This window comes from Balearica regulorum, chromosome Z (genome assembly GCF_011004875.1).
Source record: "Balearica regulorum gibbericeps isolate bBalReg1 chromosome Z, bBalReg1.pri, whole genome shotgun sequence".
Classification (NCBI taxonomy): Eukaryota; Metazoa; Chordata; class Aves; order Gruiformes; family Gruidae; genus Balearica; species Balearica regulorum.
Genome location: NC_046220.1, coordinates 49,194,700 through 49,213,987, shown reverse-complemented (window position 1 = coordinate 49,213,987; position 19,288 = coordinate 49,194,700). Strand labels below are relative to the sequence as shown.

At 39.5% G+C, this 19,288-nt stretch overlaps 1 protein-coding gene across 2 annotated transcripts in view; it reads right to left on the bottom strand.

Annotated features, from left to right (window-relative positions):
• The window catches only part of MLLT3 (MLLT3 super elongation complex subunit), a 155,019-nt gene that overhangs the window by 44,773 nt on the left and 90,958 nt on the right, over nt 1–19,288 (bottom strand). For both annotated transcript variants that reach the window (XM_075739244.1, XM_075739245.1), the window contains 2 exons: nt 15,724–15,867; nt 3,067–3,186 (listed from right to left, as the gene is read on the bottom strand). In XM_075739244.1, the coding sequence (XP_075595359.1) occupies nt 3,067–3,186; nt 15,724–15,867 (264 nt within the window). The remainder of the gene's footprint in view (nt 1–3,066; nt 3,187–15,723; nt 15,868–19,288) is intronic.

Here is a 19,288-nt window from a genome sequence, read left to right as displayed (position 1 = left end):
AAACAGGCACAGTAACACAACTGATATAAAAGCAACACAAGTATCTGTAGCTAGCCTGCAGCTATTTTTATATTCTGAAAAAATGCAGAAAGTAAGGTTTCATGCATTTCTGCCTGTCTTCTGTATAACCAAGACTAAAGCTTTGTTTTAGAATTACAATGCTGGGGCTCACTAATACTGTCTCCATTAAACTAAACAAAAAATCATGGAACTTCAGAAATAAAACATCCATATTTTTTAATACAGATTTCAGAAGAGGACGTGACAGAAAGCAAACTGACAGTTCTCTCTTATTTCATACTGCATTATATTTATTTTATAAGTGAATGCTAAACCAACAATACCACTTCATTGCACTGGTTTTACTGTCTTGACAACTGCAGTTCTCCTCTAACCAGAAAGTCTATGTCGTGCTTTGTAACGGCAAATGGGTAAGCAAATGTTCTTAGGTTCTGGTTTTCCATACTTAAGAATTTAAAACTGACCTCAAAGTTTACTTCAGTATTTACAGTCACAAAATAAACCAAAACCAAGGCAAAGACATAAAAGGGCTACTGCTGCAGCAGAAAAATCCCCAAATCACCCAGTATAGACACCTGGTGTGTATGTACTCACAGTACATACACAGGTACAGACAACTTACACCCAAGAAGTACCAAGACCTGTCTACAGCTCCTAATTTATAGGCATATCTAAATGAAATTTGGACATTGAAGTTTTTCTATCATTGGGGTTATTCCAAATTACAAAACAAAAATCTATTTCCACATCGGCTGGAACTCTCCTGCCTCCCGACCAAAACAAAAACCCTAAAGACAAAAATCCAAGGGTTCTCAGCTCCCAGGATCTATAATAAAAAACTCAAACTTTTTTGTTGTACTAAACCCAAGGTTACTTCACATTTCCATTTCTCAAAAATAGCTGATGATCCTCAGTAAGGCAAATATTTACAACTCTCTCTTTATAAGATACAGGAACAGCTGCTCATTAGTGTGTGTTTTAAGTTGGACAGGAGGAGACAAAGATTGCTGGGGGAGAGGAAAAACAGAATATTCAAACCAACTGGCAAGAAACAGCGTATTGATGTAACATCTCTTCCCACTACTAAAAACTCCAGTGAACAGCACATAAGGTTGAAAAACAAATTATTTCAAATAGACACCATTGCTGCTGAACATCCCTATTTTGAAACCAAATAGTCAAAAAACATTCTTGGGTAACAATTTGAATACAATCCTGAGATGTGATGCACATCTAACCTCCTATCAACTCCTGTAACTTCCTGCTGTGGGTCAAACTCATTGCAGGTGGTTGGGTTGCTTTAGCAAAACTGAAAGATTTCAAACATTCATTTATAAGGACGAGTGCAGCAAACATGCAATATTCCATTCACCCTGCTTCACCCCAACCACACTCCACCTTGTCAGGTTTCTACACCAGACTGAAGTTCACTGTCCGAATATGGTTCAGAAAATGACATCCCAAGTTAGCATTGGCTTGTATTTACACTGAAGATTCAAGACTTACCATAGTGTGCAGTAAATAGATGGAACATTTGTGTAGGACTTGGTGTCATGTCTGTACCTCCCTGAAATCCTTCTGCCCATGTTTGGGTTGCCTATTTAGGCCAAGCCTCAGTATGCCTGCTTTGGCATGCTATGCAAGACTCAGGTGAATCAATGTTACAGCTGATTCCAAAGAAGTGATTGGAACCGCAACTCTAGAGAGCTACCCAGCCTCACAAGAACCCTATTACGCATTGTAAAGTGTCGAAGTAACTCATCTTCAGTATCTGAGTAGATGAAGATGCGTCCTAGCCTAAGCAATCAGATAGTTATCTTCAGCACCTTGCATCAGTTTGGTGTAGCCAGGTGCCTTCTTTTTAGGCATTATGCAGTCATTTTAGCATGCCAAAGTGCCTTCAGTCTAATCCTCAGATTTAATCTACCTCAGCTCCTCACTAAGAAAATAAAAATAATCATACATCCATATACCCTTTAAATGTCACAGGAAGAGCTGCATCAGAGATTGTGAGATCTCAGGTACAATGCAAACCAGACAGGAACATGACAAAGAATTTCCCCCCCTCCCCCTATATAACCATATTGTTGTGATACATTTTTATCAATGGACATACTCAGGCATACCTATAGTTCACTACCTGACAGTTCTTACAAGACACAAGATTTAGCACAGCTACAGAACATGAAAGTTATTGATAAAAATGGGTATTGCCCCCTGCAGTGTGTGCACTACAAGATTAAGTAACATATTTCAAACTGACAAGACGCTAAGAAAGAAAATAAAAACCCAAACAATTTAACAGAATGGAGAAAATACATACATGTTAATTCATTTACAAAGCAAGTCATTGTGTTACATTTCTTATTTGAATAAATGACAAGATACTCTTTATTATCCCACATCATTAATTCACTTTGTCAAACTGAAGAAATTATGTGCTGTTTCAGAAAGATCCATTTGTATTACTTAAAAGGTTCACTGGACTATCTATACCTTTTTACCATGTTCTAGATTGGGGATTCAATTTGATGTCCTACAGACTGATGACACATTGCTGTCTTTGAAACACCTAGTAAAGAATTAATCCCTGAAATTTAAACAAAATTAAAAATCCTAAAGAACACAACTTCAAATTTCACTCTACCCAATTATCTTAATAAGTATTCAAAAATACTTAATAAATGAAACAATTATAGTATTTTCTCATATTCTTTACATTTCTGTAGATCACACTTCCATCACCAGAATCCCCTAATACTACAACAGACCATTAAGAATTATTTCTGGAAAAGGAGGAAAACAATTGTGCATGTACAAAAACCAGAGAAGCAGTACCTTCATTGGCACCTGGTCTCACAACCATCCTTGTTCTGCATTATTTTCAAGTGGGGAACAGTAAAAGCACAACAAAGAAATGTCAAGACCTATTATCACTGGATTATGTCATGAGGTTGCAAAAATACCTAGAAATATTTTTTTCTCGAGTTGATTCACAGGGAAAGCGCCACTGGCTCAAACATCTTCTAGCAAAATAAGTCTCACCTTTGGCCCATGAGATGGTTTCTTCTTCACTTCAGAAAAAGACAGGGCATTACTGGGAAGGCTGGGGAGATGAAGGCTCTGTCCTGAAGAGAACGATGTGCCATCTGACATTACCATCATCTGTTTTAAGAGGGAAAGCATGTCAGTCAAACATTACCAACAAAGACAGAGAGTCTCACCTGGCTAAGGAACTAGCATATCACACTGATAGAATAAAACTTCTCCAACAAACAGTATCCATGTTTCTTCTCAACAGGGGATGGGTTAAAGAAACCACACTGCCATCCTCTATTTAACGAGCAAATCACATTTTTCAGCTTCCATGCAAATACAACGCAAGTCCCTCAGAAAATGGCATAACTTGTTCTATTATGGCTGCTCACATGCCATGGCATCCGCATCCTTAGCACTCTTTTTGTTGTCCTAAGCAATGTCTAGTACATTTGAAAGTTCATCCCACCTGCAGTAAAAAGCTCTGCAGGCTGCTGAGATCCCATAAATATGTATGTGCAGCAGTCTTCACTTTCAACTAGAGCAATGCGAAGGAAGACTGTAATGGGTATAGGTGGCAAGGTTTGGGTGGTAGGGGTGGCCTCTGTGAGGAGAGGCCAGGGACTCCCCCATTCCAGACACAGCTGGATCCAGCCAGCTCCAAGGGACCCACCCCAGGACATGGCTGAGGCCCTCAGGCGAGATGGTGGCACCACATGGAAAACAGATTTAAGAAAGGGCAAAACACTGCACAGGCAGAGGAGGTAAGGAAAAAGAAATTTCTGAGAAATTGCAGTGTGAACACCATGGTCAAAGAAGGAGGGGAAGAGGTGCTACAGGCACTGGAAATGGTTATTTCCCTGCAGCCCATGGAGGCACCATGCTGCAGCAGTTCTTGAAGGACTGCAGCCCACCAAGAGGCCCTGTGCTAGAGAAGGGGGAAGTGTGAGGAGGGAGGAGTGGTACAAAGGAGCTGTTATGGATTGACTGCAAACCCCATTCTCCATCTCCCTGCACTGGTCAGGGAGGTGGAGGAGATAGACAAGTCAGAATGAAGGAAAGAAGCTGAGCATGGAAAGGTGGTGTCAGGGGGTGATAGTGCGTTTTTTGTTTATTTGTCATTACTCAAATCTGTTTGAATTGGCAACAAATTAAATCAATTTTCCCCAAGTGAAGTCTGTTTTGCACATGACATTAACTGGTAAGCAATCTCCCTTGACCCACGTGCTTTCTCATTCTATCTTCTCCCCCTGCGCTGTTGAGGAGGCAGAGTGAGTTCAGCCCTTAGCCAAGGTTAACCACCACAAAGATACACTGTAAAAACAGCCTGAGGTTTTAATGTGAAAGCAGCACAGCTCATAACTTCAACTTCTAACTTTAAGCTTCTGCTTTATCTAGAGTACAAGAAACTGCATGGCTGGTGAGCAAGCGGCTTTTTTGCTATAACAAGGGTCTAGCTCCCTTTCTGGATTTTAAAGACTCATATGTACTAACAGATCATTTCCAGAGACCACAGATAAATCAGCTGTCACAAAGCAGTTACCAGACATGTGAGATTCATGCCTCCCATCTGAACGAAACTCAGCTAGCTCCTGTCTTCTGCTCCAGTGCTGCTGTGCCTGGATTTTACTGCTTCCTAGCACAGCTATTGATTTATCTATTGTTTCAAAACCCTAAATGCCAGAGACAGCTTACCTGCTGCCTGACAAGCACTGCAAAGCTGGAGAGAAGTTGCAGAGCTCTGCACCTGCAAGCATTCAGGTTCCCATGCATGAAGTCACACTTGGTTTTGCAGATGCCCCGCCTCTTCACATGATCAAAACACTCTCTGTTACTGGGGATGGGAGATACTGACCCATCACATGCCTCATGCATATTATGTTAAAGAAGGAATGGGAAGTGCAAAATTGGGACATCTAGGATGTAGATATGTATACCCCACATCTTACCTCCAAATCAAGATGGTATTTACTGCCTACAGCTTCTTCAAGACAGGATTTCAAAATTTTCTAAAAAAATTTATTTAAACACCACTCCAAATGAATCTTGTTGCAGACAACTTTGTTCAAAAGATCATGTAGCAGCCTGGAGAATATTAAGCGACATACCTAGGTAATAAAGATTACTCTTATCAGCCCGTAAGTTGAGTACCTTTCAGCACTGCTGCTAGAATCCAAAGGTGGAGGAAGAAGGCAATCAAGTTGTTCTCCTTCCTTTACCACAGGTTCATGTATTAAAAAAATTAAATCTTTAAAAGTTACTTATGCATTCAAACATTTTGTAAAGTAAGATTCCACACAAGGCATGTAACGTATTTTCTCCTCAATTCCTCATTTCCATCTCTCAGACACCTAAAATAGAGCCTGCCAGGAGCCAGAACTCTCAAAAGTCAACTAGATAAAGGCATCCTTCTTGTAATCATGGTAATGTCAATAGCAATAGGCTATTGTTAATCACAGTAAGCGATTTCATTTAGTGTGACAAATACTTTTTAACCTCAACTTGCCAAGGTTTTTGATTGAATTCAGCCCAGCTGAATGCAAGAGAATGCACAAGCTAACATGGAACAATCAGCAATAAAGACAAGGAAAATCTGTAGCCACATGTGCATACCATAAACCTGTGCAACAGATAGAGAAAGTGCCTATGTATCTCATTATTTCCTCTCACAGACTAAGTCAAATGGGTGGTTAAATAAGATCATTCTCCTTTAAATTAAACTCAGTGCAATGTTTTAAACCCACAAACTTCACAGAAAATACCAATTACATTAATATCAAACCACATTTCAGAGAAAGTAGACATAAGGTTATCCATTAATTGTAGAGTTTAAGCAGGTATTTTATTAACACAAAGTAGTTGTGTTCATACACTCATACGACAGAAAGATGCATATCCATGTGGAAAATACAGTCTGGAGGATCAGGGTTTGCCCTACCTTGAAATTAAAAGCAAAGAAATAAAAAAATCTGCCAAGTATTCTTTCTTGTAGGGTTGGAAGCTGTCATTTTCTCCATGGAGGACAAAAGTCTGACTCACTAAAATAAACTGAGGTTCAACCACTGCATAAATTTTCTGCTTAAAATTCAGAAACATTCCAATTTAGAAATATTTATATATTCATCATTATACACAGACATTCTTAGAAAGTTGATGTTTTTAAAAAGTGTATGGACTTCTGAGATATCTCAGTTTCTGGGCAAGTATTTGGACCATTAACAGTCACAGTATAGACTGACTGTTTAGAAACAGGATGACTGTCTATAGGAAGATCTACAGGGCTGGGATGAACAGCATTAGTACCATGCAAGGTGTGGCAGATTTGGCAAATCCTGTTTCACACAGAGAAAATAAATTTCATACAGTTTTTAGAAGACAAAACCTCCACATTCCAAATTGTGAGCTCTAAAAATTTCAGTGTATTGAATCCTGCAGCCTGTTATTTCATTACAGATCCTATGAAAAATGTAAAGTGGTAGATTCAAAATTTTAATGTGATTAACAACGTATGCCGTAAGATAGAACTTCAACTCAGACTATAGACCTTGCCATCTGTAAAGACGACAAAAGACCAAGAAAATCTCATGTAAACTTAACTTTTTGGCCCCTATAACAAAAACCACACCTCTGCCTTCCAAACTGATCTCTATCAGAAAAAGGATATGGTCCTCATTAAAGTCCCATATATGAGAAAAAAAAAAAATAATCACTTGCCTTCTCCTCACTCTTAAAGAATAAAGTTAATATCAACATTAAGTAACTCTCCAGGAACTCTTCCAAAATCTTTGTTTTCTTCACCAAGATTATGTAAAATGCCCCTACATTACAAACACTTTTTGGAACTGAGATGCATTGCCCTTTCGGCTAAATTTAGGAAAGAGACAGCTATACATCCAGTTTAAGTATTACTACTGAAAGAGCTCAGCTGACAGTATTACAGCAATTTCTGCAGTGGGTAGCTGTCCTTTGTCCTCCCATTAGCCAAACACAGACGTGCAGCCTGGCAAATGTACTTCAACTAGCTTTCAGAGCAAGTCCCTACTCTTACATTGCCACTATCACATTGGCAGCATATATTGCTTACATATGTGTATGTATATGGCTATATTAAGGTAAGGCTACACAAAAGAAAAAGGTGGGAATGAACTTACCACAGCAAGCCACTAATTCTGCAGCAACAATGCAAGCTCATCAAAAGCACAGCAAGAGTCCTCCAGCACAGCCGTGTTATATGTACTTTTTTTTTTACATGTTTCCTCCTTTCTGCACTGTAAGTTTCCTGCTAGCTTACTGTTGCAAAGAAGAGCACACCCCAATAGGTTGAGGACATGGCCGCAGCCCATGCTTAAGCCAGGCACACAAGACCACGTGTGGCTGGTACTTGTCTGCTCCCACGATGAACTACTTCAGTGACAAAAACCAGGAAGATTATTAATTCCTCTCCTCAGCCCCTTCCACAAGTCAGCAGCTCAGGAGGATCAGACAAGCTGGTTGAATAGGATACCAGTGCTGGTGTTAATGAAGCAAGGTGAGACAACAGCTGGGCTTTAAACAAGTCAGTTTAAACAGCCATATAATCACACTCTGAATTCACCAGTATGTAAAGCATGACATAAACACTTTTGCTGTTTCCTCAAAGATTTAGCTTGATTATATTTATGCAGAGCAGAGGTCTAGCTAATCTCACAGCCTGTCTTTCATGTGGTCGACAGTGACAGTAACAGGCCATGTAAAAGTAGGATGTTACACATGCTTGTTCACAAATTCTAAAGGGTTTTGAAAAACGTTTGGGTGGATTGAAGTACCTGGTTCTGGATAAGCATTAGAAACATCGCCAAGAGAAAACAGTTTCACAGTTTAATACCAAGGTACAAATGATATGGGAATTACAGAATAGGTTGTACTAAGAAACATGTCAAGGAAGGTAATTGTCCCACTCTACACTGCGCTTTCTCTGTGAAAGGAAAACTGTAGCATCGGTGTGGGCAGCTACTTAACACACAGCATTAAACCTGGAGAAGACAAAATTACCTTTCTTAATTTTGCTTTCTTCTGGTTTACACTGTAACTAGGAGGTCTCCTGCACCACCACTAATAAGCCATTCCATAAAAGTTTTAGCTCATCATAGGGAAGAGATCATAGAATCGTTTGGGTTGGAAGGGACCTTAAAGATCATCTAGTTCCAACCCCCTTGCCATGGGCAGGGACACCTTCCACCGTGATAAGATCAAAATAAGGTTTAACAAGATCTCATCCTAATAATGTATCTAAGAAACATTTATAAAAACAATGCAAGTCTAAATCATATTGGAGTATACAAATATCACATGAATATCACGCTGGTATTATCTACTATGGTAAACAACTCCTACCACAGATCAAAAGAACAAGTATACATAAGCGATCTTTTATTTTCATTGTTTCATGTATAAGACAGCTTCACCCCACCTCTCCAACACTTTTCTTGCCAGTCCACTTCTAGAGAAAGGTTTTTTTTTCCTTTTGTCATATCTGCCAATAAATCATTATGCATACAAGCATTCAAATTGGTCTGCTGGTAGTGCCTCTGGTTCACCAAACACCCACTTCACTAGCATGCAGCTGTTGAGTTTGTATTTAAAACCTTTGCCTACCAGTTGCTTTAAATAAAGCTTCCTGGGCAAGGGCAAAGGAAAACTTATTTTTCCCAAAAAGACAGTAGGTAAAGCAAATCCTCTGGTATTCAGATTATTGGGTAGAAATGATCCTACCTACTTAATCAACCTGAAGTGACCAGTCCCCATAATACCTGAGCTGCAGGCACCTTCTAAGGGCATTCTAATTCGCTACTCAAGACAACTGAGTGCTGTGGAATGAAAAATTGCCATGTATTTAATTTATGTAGTTCCATGCACTACTGAAAAAGGAAAGGATCAAGGAACAACTGTGCACCACCAATTATCTTAATATAATTGGGAATCCTCTTCCACTATCCATTTTCCAGCAATTTGGGAAAAAACTATGAAATTGTAATACCTGTACATAAACCTACTAACCAATGATTCAGAAATCTCCTTACAAAAAGTTGACCTGTCAAAACCAACACTTATCCACCAACACGTTTGGCAGCTTGGAGTACCCAGGTATCCAACAACAAACAACTTTGCTTTTCAGATACCAGTACAGAAAGCCTGAGAAACAGCCTGAAAATGTTCCATGGAAGCTAGTCTTCTCTTATTGCCAATTTCTACAAATGCACATCATACCACCTGTGATGTGTAGGTGTCGTAAGTCCACCACTCCACATAGATACTTACACAGTTAGAAACTGCATGAGCTGTCACAGCTGCTCCAGATCAACACAGTCTCCTTATTAAGGCACATTAGAGCTTCTGCAGGAGAAAGAACCACTACCAAAAAGCTGTTGTCTGTCTCCTACTTTTTCATTTTCCTGAATGAAAGGAGGCCATCAGCAAAGCTGGAATAATCTTGCCTCAAACAGATACACACCAAGCTACCTGTTGTAGTTTCTTTTACTCAGCTGGTAATCTAAGAATATCTTCATACAAGCGGCCTCAGAACAGGTTGGTGAGCTTCCCCACAGTGTGCTGCAGCAAAATTCAAATAGTACTTTCATTAAAAGCTATGAGCTATCTGTTAGAATTCCAGGAAAAATGAACCATTACTGTGAGGCTTCTGCAGCCCTGCAGGTGAATTGTACTCGTTGTGCATCAGCAGCGGACAAAAGGACTTCTTTGTGTGGTCCTGGGCTGCTGCACCCCACGTTGTTTTCCATTTAAGAACAAGTTAATTCACCTCTGAAAGCACTAAGGGTAACAATAAAAATCCAGCTGTCTTGAACAACTATTATTCCTATTTAAACCAAAAAAACTCACAAGGGAATAGAAAAATCTTTCAAAATTCTTTTAAGTTATTTGCTTGAAAGTAAAGTAATATATAGTTTAAGAAAATTCAATTACTTAATTATGAAAAGTACAAGATTAAAGATAATCCCTTCCCTAGAGCAGCATTATACCTAAGGTTGGCTCTGGCTAGAAGCCAACTATTCCAACTGACACAGGAATTGCAAGGAAAGAGGGAGGATAGAGAAAAGAGAGAAATCCTCATGATTTCTTCTTCGTTACACGGATTAGTAACATAGGTTTTAGAACAGGCATTATGCAGGCATCTCAAGTGACTGAAAAGACACTTCTCAACTGTTAAAACAGTAAAAACATAAAGATTTGCAAAAAATTTCAAACAACAGAATGCAGTGTTTCTTGGCAAAACCTGCATTTTTACCTGGATACTGTTTTCTAAAAATTGCACCCCTCTCAGAATTATTCTTTCTCTCTCTTGACTCATTAACAGATCAGCTGTCTTCAAGAAAAGAATTGCCTTGCTACAGAAGCAGAGCTGCTTGTGTTTCCAAATTAATTTTACAGAAAACAGACAAAAAGGACACCTCTGTTGTTAAAAAGAATCATTACTACTCTAAAAGTGACCTATATTCCTTGCATCCTCTAAATCTGAAACTTCAAACTATATCATTAATAGCCATGTGCATTTATAATACTGTTATGAATTTTACTATTTTTGTCCACAGTGGTAACTGCTTTCTAAGGGGCATCTATAAGGCTTTTGCTTTTATGAAAGAAAATTCAACTATTAAATGTTGTCTGTGTACTCCTAGATTAAACAACTAATTTTGAGTACCCTTCCAAAAAGGTGGGAGTATTACATAGTACAAACATTTTTATTTATATATTTGCAGCTATAGGAGACAGGGCTGTATTAAATTGCAGTCTTAACATGGACTGAAAACGTTTTCATTACTTTTTCCTGCAGGAATCAAAATTAAGTTATTCATAATATGATATTCAAACAAGCGATGCCTGAGCAAGTCTATGTTTCCAGAGGCAAAATTCAATTTAACTGGTAGGTAGCTGTCATTCAGCATCTTCAAAATGAATTTATTTCTACTGGCTCAATAAGTAGATTAAGTGCAATTTTAAATTTTTTATTGAAATTGAAAAACACATAAGCCAAAAAAGCAACAGAACCAGCACTACTGACAACACAAAATAGACCCTGTTTATAAATAGTTTTAGTGGGATTCAACATTCAAAATCTACTCCAAATTTGAAGATTATTTTTTAATGACTCTAAATTCCTAGTCATCCCTCTTCCCATATACATAACACAGGAATCACAGTGCTGCCTCTTTTCCTTCAGGGTCTTTCATGTTTAGAGGCTGAAACTAATCAGAAAAGGTAACTGACAAATCTGGGAAGCAATGGCTGCCTAAGGATCAATGCTTACTGGTGTTTACTTGATAAAAACTTCAGTCCTACTGTACCTACTCATGCATAATTTTGTGCTGTGTCTAGAGGATGAGCTCTGTAGGAGACGACATGTATGTAGTTCTGTCATTACCAGTAGCTTGGGAAGAAATGGATTAACTAAAAGTCATCATTTGTATACAGGGTGTCTTTGGGGATTTCAAGCAATAGGTTGGATTGTGGTATATGCTGCTAATTCACAAGTCGTATCTGTATACATGTTAGCATTACAGCATTAGGTACTACACCAAGTAAACAGTGCAAAAAATTCTCAGTGGCATCATTTCCACAGCAAACGTTTCGAAAAGAAATGTCATTTAGAATATATTTACAAAGATGGAACACAAGCAATTACGCTGAATGGTTTGATTGAATTTACCTAGCATACTCTTGAAAATATTTTACCTCCCCTGTAAACATTTCTTCTAACACTTATGAGAACAAGGTCAACTGAAAGTAGGTAAACGGTAGAGATGGACTTGAGTGTAACTAAATCTTTTCAGGGGGTGGGAGGAAGTTTAGCATAGAAAATATGTTTCTGAAGGTGGAAAACTTTGAGAAAGAATTTTGCAAATTGCATAAGGGCTTTGTAAGATTGAACCAAAGGTTCGTATTCACCTCCCTGACTACAGAAATACAATCTCTACAGCAAAATCAAATCCTTCTTCTTGTAAGGGCTGAAAAAGTAATTCTTAGATTGCAAGAGAAATCGTCAAGTTGGTGATCTCCTATTAGTGGTGAATGATTGCACATTTATACTTCAATTCTGGTGACATCTGATAAAATGCTAAGATAGAACTATTCCACAGAATTAATCTACATGACTGGCACTACCCTAAACATTCTGTTTGCCTTAACTAAAGTTGCCACAGCAGCACTGCAAAGCTGTGCTACAGTTGTGTTCTCACTTGTTCAATTACTTGGGATATCTAATGTTACTCTTTTCTTGCAGTGAACTGCCAGATAACCAGTCAGACCTTTGGATACATGAAGGATGGGATGCATATGGGGAAGGTTAACTATGAGCATGCACTGGCAGACTGCTAGCACTTCATTTTAAAACAACAAAAAAAGGGTTGTTAGCCTTAAAGACAAAAGAAATTGGCTATAGCAACTCTCCCTGACTAGTTCACATTTGGGATGCCACAAAACATATGTGTGAGGGAAAAGGGGAGTTGTGAGCATCCAAGAGATAATTCAAGGAACCTGCAGAAGAGACAAACACACAGGCAAGTCTATACTGAATATGGCAGCAAGCAGGTACCAGGTGAGCCTGCACTCTTCCCTTCAGAAGGACATATTATTTGTAACATACATATGTTTATACAAATGAGAAATAAAGAATCATGTTTAGTATTTTATGACACTGGAATGACACGTCCCATGACTTTTGCTTGGAGAAAAACTAATGACAGATCTGGCTTTCAAGGTGCATAGAAATCAAGTGGTTTACACCATTACTTAAAAGCATGTAGAGCGGAAGTCCACCATCTTAGAGTGCTTTTCTTAAAGCTGCCACTCAGCGTTTTATATTAATATGGCATCTCATTCATTTTGAAGGACATGAACTTCATTTTGCCTGACTTGTTGCCCGTCAAGGAAATTCAGTGACTTGTTACTCCTACTTTTTCTTAAAGACAGCTACAAACTAGAAGTATTAATTGTTTTGACTTATTTATAAGTCTTATCTCATACTTTATTATCCTGCAAATGCTTTTCTCGGGCTAAAGCATGGAAGTTACAAGTGAGTTAATGTTTCGTGAATTCATTCAGTTGTCTATTCTACTTACACTTGGAAGCGAGAACCAACTTTCCAGGGCTTCTTCAACAGTCAAAGAAAAGCCTGTGTACAGCATTTCATAAATGTGTAACAGGACTTTCAATGCTGGGAGATGTAAGTCTCCCTTCATGGAGACTTTTAATAACAAGACAGACAGAATGCTATTACATCATCTCTACCAAGTTGATCAGAAACTCCTAGGCCAGAAAGCCTATAAAGGGAAGCAAGAAACACCGACAGCTTCCAAAAAAGGGACCTATTTCTTGGAAGGAAATTGGGAAAATGAAGGAGAAGAAAAAAGCAAAAAAAAAAAAAAAAAAAAAAGAGGCAGGGGGAAAAGAGAAGCAGTATGTAGCATCCAGAAGACAAAAGGCAATGATGTAAAGCATTTTAAGATTGACCAGACTGATATTTTCAGGGAAAGAATTTGATAACACCCCACGTTTCATCATTTACTATTAGGCAACATTTTTGCTTTTGTTAATTCAAGAAACCTAAAATTCAAAGGCACAAAAAATAAGCAATAAAAGGGATGCTTCCTATTTTTACCCTTTTAACCACCCCACCCCCCCCTGCTGGCATCATTTGAATTTATTACACTTGTGGGTAGAACCTGTCCATTGAAAACTGACCTGTACGACTAATATTAAAACAGTGGCTCATGCAGTTTTCCAGAATACAGTCTTGATGTTTTATTTGCAAACATACTAAAGAGCCAATACATTGTCCAGACATGGAGATACCCTCTTGCACCTAATAAATTCAAACACAAGACACAGCTCATGCTTCTATTTCAATACAACTAAATTTGTAACAGTTCTTTTCTCCAGGAGGCTAACAAGGTCTTTCAGACTATACCCACTACCTATTTTTCCTTTGCTTTCAAAGATCCTCTTCAGCAGACTGAATATTCTCACACTAGCTCCATCTTATCTCCAGCCCAGAACCTACTACTGTCTAATTGCGCCAAATAGGGCTGCCCATTTTTGTTACGACTGTTCAAAAATATAACAGATAAGCTTTTACATTAGTAAACTGACAATATGAAGGCTTGCCAGTGACATGGAGGAGAAGACAGAACACACTTTTTATTCATGAGGGCTGCAGATGACAACCAACTGGGGAAGGGGGCAGCTGACACTCAAGAGCAAGGCTGCCACCAGGAGGGACGCAGACAGTCTGGAGGAAGCAGCCTCGTGAAATACAGTCAGGACAAATGCCAAATGCCAAGCCCTGTCCCAGCAAGGCAGCGCCCTGGAGCCGTGAGGCTAGGGCTGGGAAACAGCTCTGGGGGGTTGGCCCTGGGCATGGGAGGGCAGCGAGCTGAGCCATGGCCACTCATGTGCCTAGGCAACAGCAAGGGCCAGCAGTGCCTAGAGTATCACGAGCAGGTCACAGCCCTGAGAGCCAGTAGCAGGTAGGGACTGTACCCTCTGCTTGGTGCTTGTCAGACCACACCTGGGCACTGCCTCCAGCTTGGGTCCCCAACACAGAAACACCACCAACAAAATGGTGGGACATGAAGGGAGGCCACTGAGACAGGGGGCTGGAGCCCTTGCTCTGCAAGGCGAGGCTGTAGGACCAGGGCTGGTTCAGCCAGTAGAAGGGACGCTTTTGGGGGCACCCAACAGCATCCCTGGCACTACGGGAAGGGATGGAGAAGACACAGTCAGGCTCTCCACAGTGGTGTGTGGCAGGAGGGCGAGAGGCAGCAGCACAAGCTGACACATGGGAGGCTCAGGCTGGAGATAAGGAGAAGCCTTTTCCCCAGGAGGACAGCCCAGCAGTGGAGCCAGGGCCTGGGGAGAGTGGGCACTCTCTGGCCTTGGGCATTTCACACTCCAACTGGGTGAAGTCCTGAGCAGCCCAGTCTGACCCCATGGCTGAGCCTCTGGTGGACCCTGCCAGCCTGAACGATGCCACCATTGCGTGAAACACAGCAGAACAGTTTCCAGTTATGGACAAAGTGTAAACTGAAAGGTTTGGCCCTCTCCTCTCTCCAAAAGGGCAAACTTCCTTTGGGCTTTTTCATATCAATTAACTCTACCAACATGTAAAGAAGTCTTGGCAAATTTTCTGGTCCAGACTGTGTAACATATTGTATAAATTTAAGTAGGTTTATTTATACTTACAGCTTCTAACTTGCTCTACCTTACAACTACTGAATTGATTCTGCTTAACACAGAACCATTTATCTTTAAATGGGAGACACTTTATCTTCGTATTACTTCCTCCCATCACAGCAGCCCTCCTGTATTTCATCTCTGGAAAGTCAAGCAAGCAATGCTTCATGTGTAAGGTCTAAGTTCCGCTTTTGCAGAAGTAAACATGAAACGCTTATTTGTGAAGACAGATATCTAATCGTGTATTTAAGGTAGGAATATGCTCATTTGCTCACCCATTCTACTTAAAGACAAGAAGCACTGAGCTCTTATCTGAAGTTAATCACAAAACCACTTCATTTTATTTCACTGTCAGGTCAATCTTTATTATGCTAATCATGCATCTGCAATAAGTAGCAACATCTTTATTGTGATGGCTTTTGACATGGGTGCAGGACTCACCCCTCCTGCCTTTAGCAGCTTCCTTCTGAACTCCTCTGTCGGGTTGTTGAATGTGAGCTTTTCACAGCGGAGGTGATTTACAGGTGGGTGGCCTTCAAGGTGCAGGAATAAGTCATAGTCAAATCGAACTTTCTTAGGTTCTTCCTGAGGGTTGAAAATAACCAGACAGAAACATCTAGCACCAAAACCAACTAAGTTGAAAACAAGGCCTACATAAAGACTGTCAATTAAAATGAAAATTATGTCATTTTTAACCATTCTCTGTGTTCTATGACACATGATGGGATTTTTACCAAGTGTCAGCTGAGCTACAATAAATTAGAGAAGCGCCTATCAGCCCATGATAACACATGGTAAAATGCATGAACTTCACAAACTTCCAAGTTGTCTTGACGATGCTTAATTGAAATTGTTACGTCATGTTAGACACAGGCTACAGACATACCCATAGGCAAGCATCGTGATTCAGCTGACACAAGGTAACTCAGTCACCAACACAATCACACTGCTGAGCCCTAGATAGTACTGAAGACACTGCAGTAAGTTTTGAATGCAAATTCCTCCAAAGCCAAACACTATTGTTTTCTTCACGAGTTGTAGAAAGGGGTAAGAATGAATCTGCTGCAGCCAACTATATTTGATCTCCTATGTATGGGGTCTGCTCATTTATTAATGAAACTTTATTGCCTTGAACGAGTGTGGCCAGCTAGAATTCAAGTGTTTCACCACAGCTTCCAAGCCACTAAAATTTTCTCTCACTGCACTGAAAAAAAATGAAACTGAATGTTCCCTGTACCAATATGGAGAGAGAAAGAACACGAAAGGCGAATTTATCTTGGAAGAAATCATCAGTGCTCTACTGTCCTGAGAAAGCCTCAGCTGAAAAAGGACACTAGTGGCATTGAATAGACTTCAGTTTGTAATACCAGAGAAAAGATACTAAGTATGTGTTGTGTCCCTTCTAAAAGCTGTAAGTTAAGTGCTCTTTTAAGGCAATATCAAGTAGCCCTTCCTCCAAAGGTCCTGATGTGCAACAGAAGCCACCAAACCAATGTCAGTCAAAGCAGAACACAAGTAAAAGGTCAAATTAATGAAAAGCTTTAGTAAAAAGGGAATCATGAGGGAAGAGGAGGATGAAACACAGCAAAATCTTAGCACATATCCAACGCTGCATGTAAACAAAATGTATGCTCTGTTCAGTGATAGATGTTTAAAAAATTCACATTAAAAAATGTTTAGTTTTGATTCGGGATTCCAAGGATGTGAAGAACAGAAAGTGTAGAAATGTCAGTTATTCTAAAAGTTAAATCTGTTTCAAACACAACCAAGGGGACATTCTTGTCATCCCATCTCTAGACGTGGAGCAGAGACAACAGAAGGCGACCTGAAATAAAAGGCTTGCACTAGTCTCTTTCTGAAGACAGAAGAGAGTAGTTCGCTTAGATGAACTATTTTCTTGACGGACGATTTTCAAAGGCAACCGTGGATGATGATATTTCTTATTGTTAGAAAGATTAACACATGATTTCTTGTAGAAAAAAATGGAAGTGATTTACTCCCCAGTCTGCTTAGAAAACTGTGATGTTGCTACAAGCAAACAGTTGGTACCAGCAGCTCTGTAATACACCAAGGACTCCCAGTACCGCCTATCATTATTTTAAAACAGTGTGACAGTGAAGGCAGAATATACTGCAGTTTATGAGCCTTGTCCTAAATGGACTGCACTTTCCAGAGTAGGAGTCTTCTGATCTAAAAGCATTTTTTCAAGGGCTTTGTCTCAATGGCTAAGAACTATAGCCTGCTGCTACTGAATTGGGGGGCGGGGGGGCACATTGTTTGTCATTTCCCTAAATCTTTAAAGAAAATATTCTTTGGAATATTTTCTGTTAGGCTGAAATGCCTATTAGATTTTCTATCAATTTCTGCTTAGTCCTGGAAACAGATATCCTTTAAGTCTCCATGGTCCAGGTGGCTTCCTGTACCTCTGCCTTCTCTATTCATTAGGGTACTTTCTGAACCAGAAATGGAAAAGTTGTCTACCTTGAATAAGTGATGATGGTTTGTCTCCTCTTCCTCCTTCTGTCTATCTCCTCTTTTTCTGTACTGGAATACCTGTGAAGTGGCTTAGGGGAGGAAGAGTAGCTGAGCCAGGAGAAAGCAGCAATTTGCCTCACGAATGCCAGCTCAATTTTTGTGCCACTTTTCCTTTGTATTGTACCAACCCCAGGGAAGGGCATGCTGATGCAGCTGTGTGAAGAGCTAGCTGACTCACAGTCCAACTGCTGCTTGTCGTATTCCATGACACCAAAATAGGGGTGAGGGATGTTTACAAACTTCCTAATTCCACATGCTGCTTGAGGGTGAGGTGAGTTGTAATCATTGCTGCCCTCTTGATCTCAGTCTAAGCCACAACTCTTGCTGGAGAACTCCTGAGACTTGCAGGTCTCCACAGTCAGCAAAGGCAGCCAAAAGTCTGAGTGGAAAACAAAAAAAGAAATGTCGGGCAGGAAGCTTTCTGTAGAGATGCTTCAATGATCAACTCACTGTCTGTCTTCTGACTTTGTCTCCCCAGTTTTGGGGTGAGCTCTTAACAGAGGAGTTATAGAGAATGGGCTGCTTTTCATTAGATTTCCTGAATGAATCAAAACTGCTTCCCTAATGAAAACAGAGCTAAAAAGCATAGCAAAAAGCCAGACAATTCACTGAGGCAGTTCTGTTTTCTCTTCCAACAGCAAACAGAGTAGACTAAGCCCTGCTCTTCAGATTGATACAGGGAACATTTCAGAATTACCTGTTCAAAACCTACAACTTAGAAAGTGCCTGAGCAGAATTAACCACACCTCACACCTTGCCAGAACTTTCTAAGACAGACAAAAGAACACTGGAATATCTATTTCAAGGCATACACAGCTAAGAAAGTTGTACTCTAAAACAAATTTTAAGTGACCAGGGTTCCAGCAGAAGTCTTTTAATATGCATTTCTATTTTCTTTCAGTTTTAGCTTTTCACTAACCATTCACATTAAAGATGTAACGCTGACTTGATTAAAACAATTATGTCAAACTATATCTGGGTAATATACAATAAACACAGAGGTATCTTAGAAGTGCATGCGAAGTACAGTAATAGCTCCACCGAGGCACATGACAGAAAAGGAACTAAAATATTGCAGTTTTAAAGGTACTGTACATCAAACCATGCAAGCTTTTTGCTCTTTAATTCCACCCAAATCCAATTCTTTTGATCTGAATAAGTTATATAGACCCTGTTATGTACATTAAAGGAAAGCTCTATATTTGCTATCTAAGAGACCCACAGTAAGTACAGCATTTAGACTCAGAATTTGAAATACCACAATAATGCAACCTTTGTAGAATGGCACTGGGTTTGTTTTTAAACTGTGCCCCATGTTAATGTTGAGTTGTTTCAAAATTCACATGCAGTCTAAAAGAATGTTTTTTTCAGATTGAGGATACAGGATTAAGAAGAAAAAAAAAAACTGTTTTGAAAGATCAAAATCTGAACAAATTAAAAAGATAGGTAATATTAAAATGGAACAATGTAT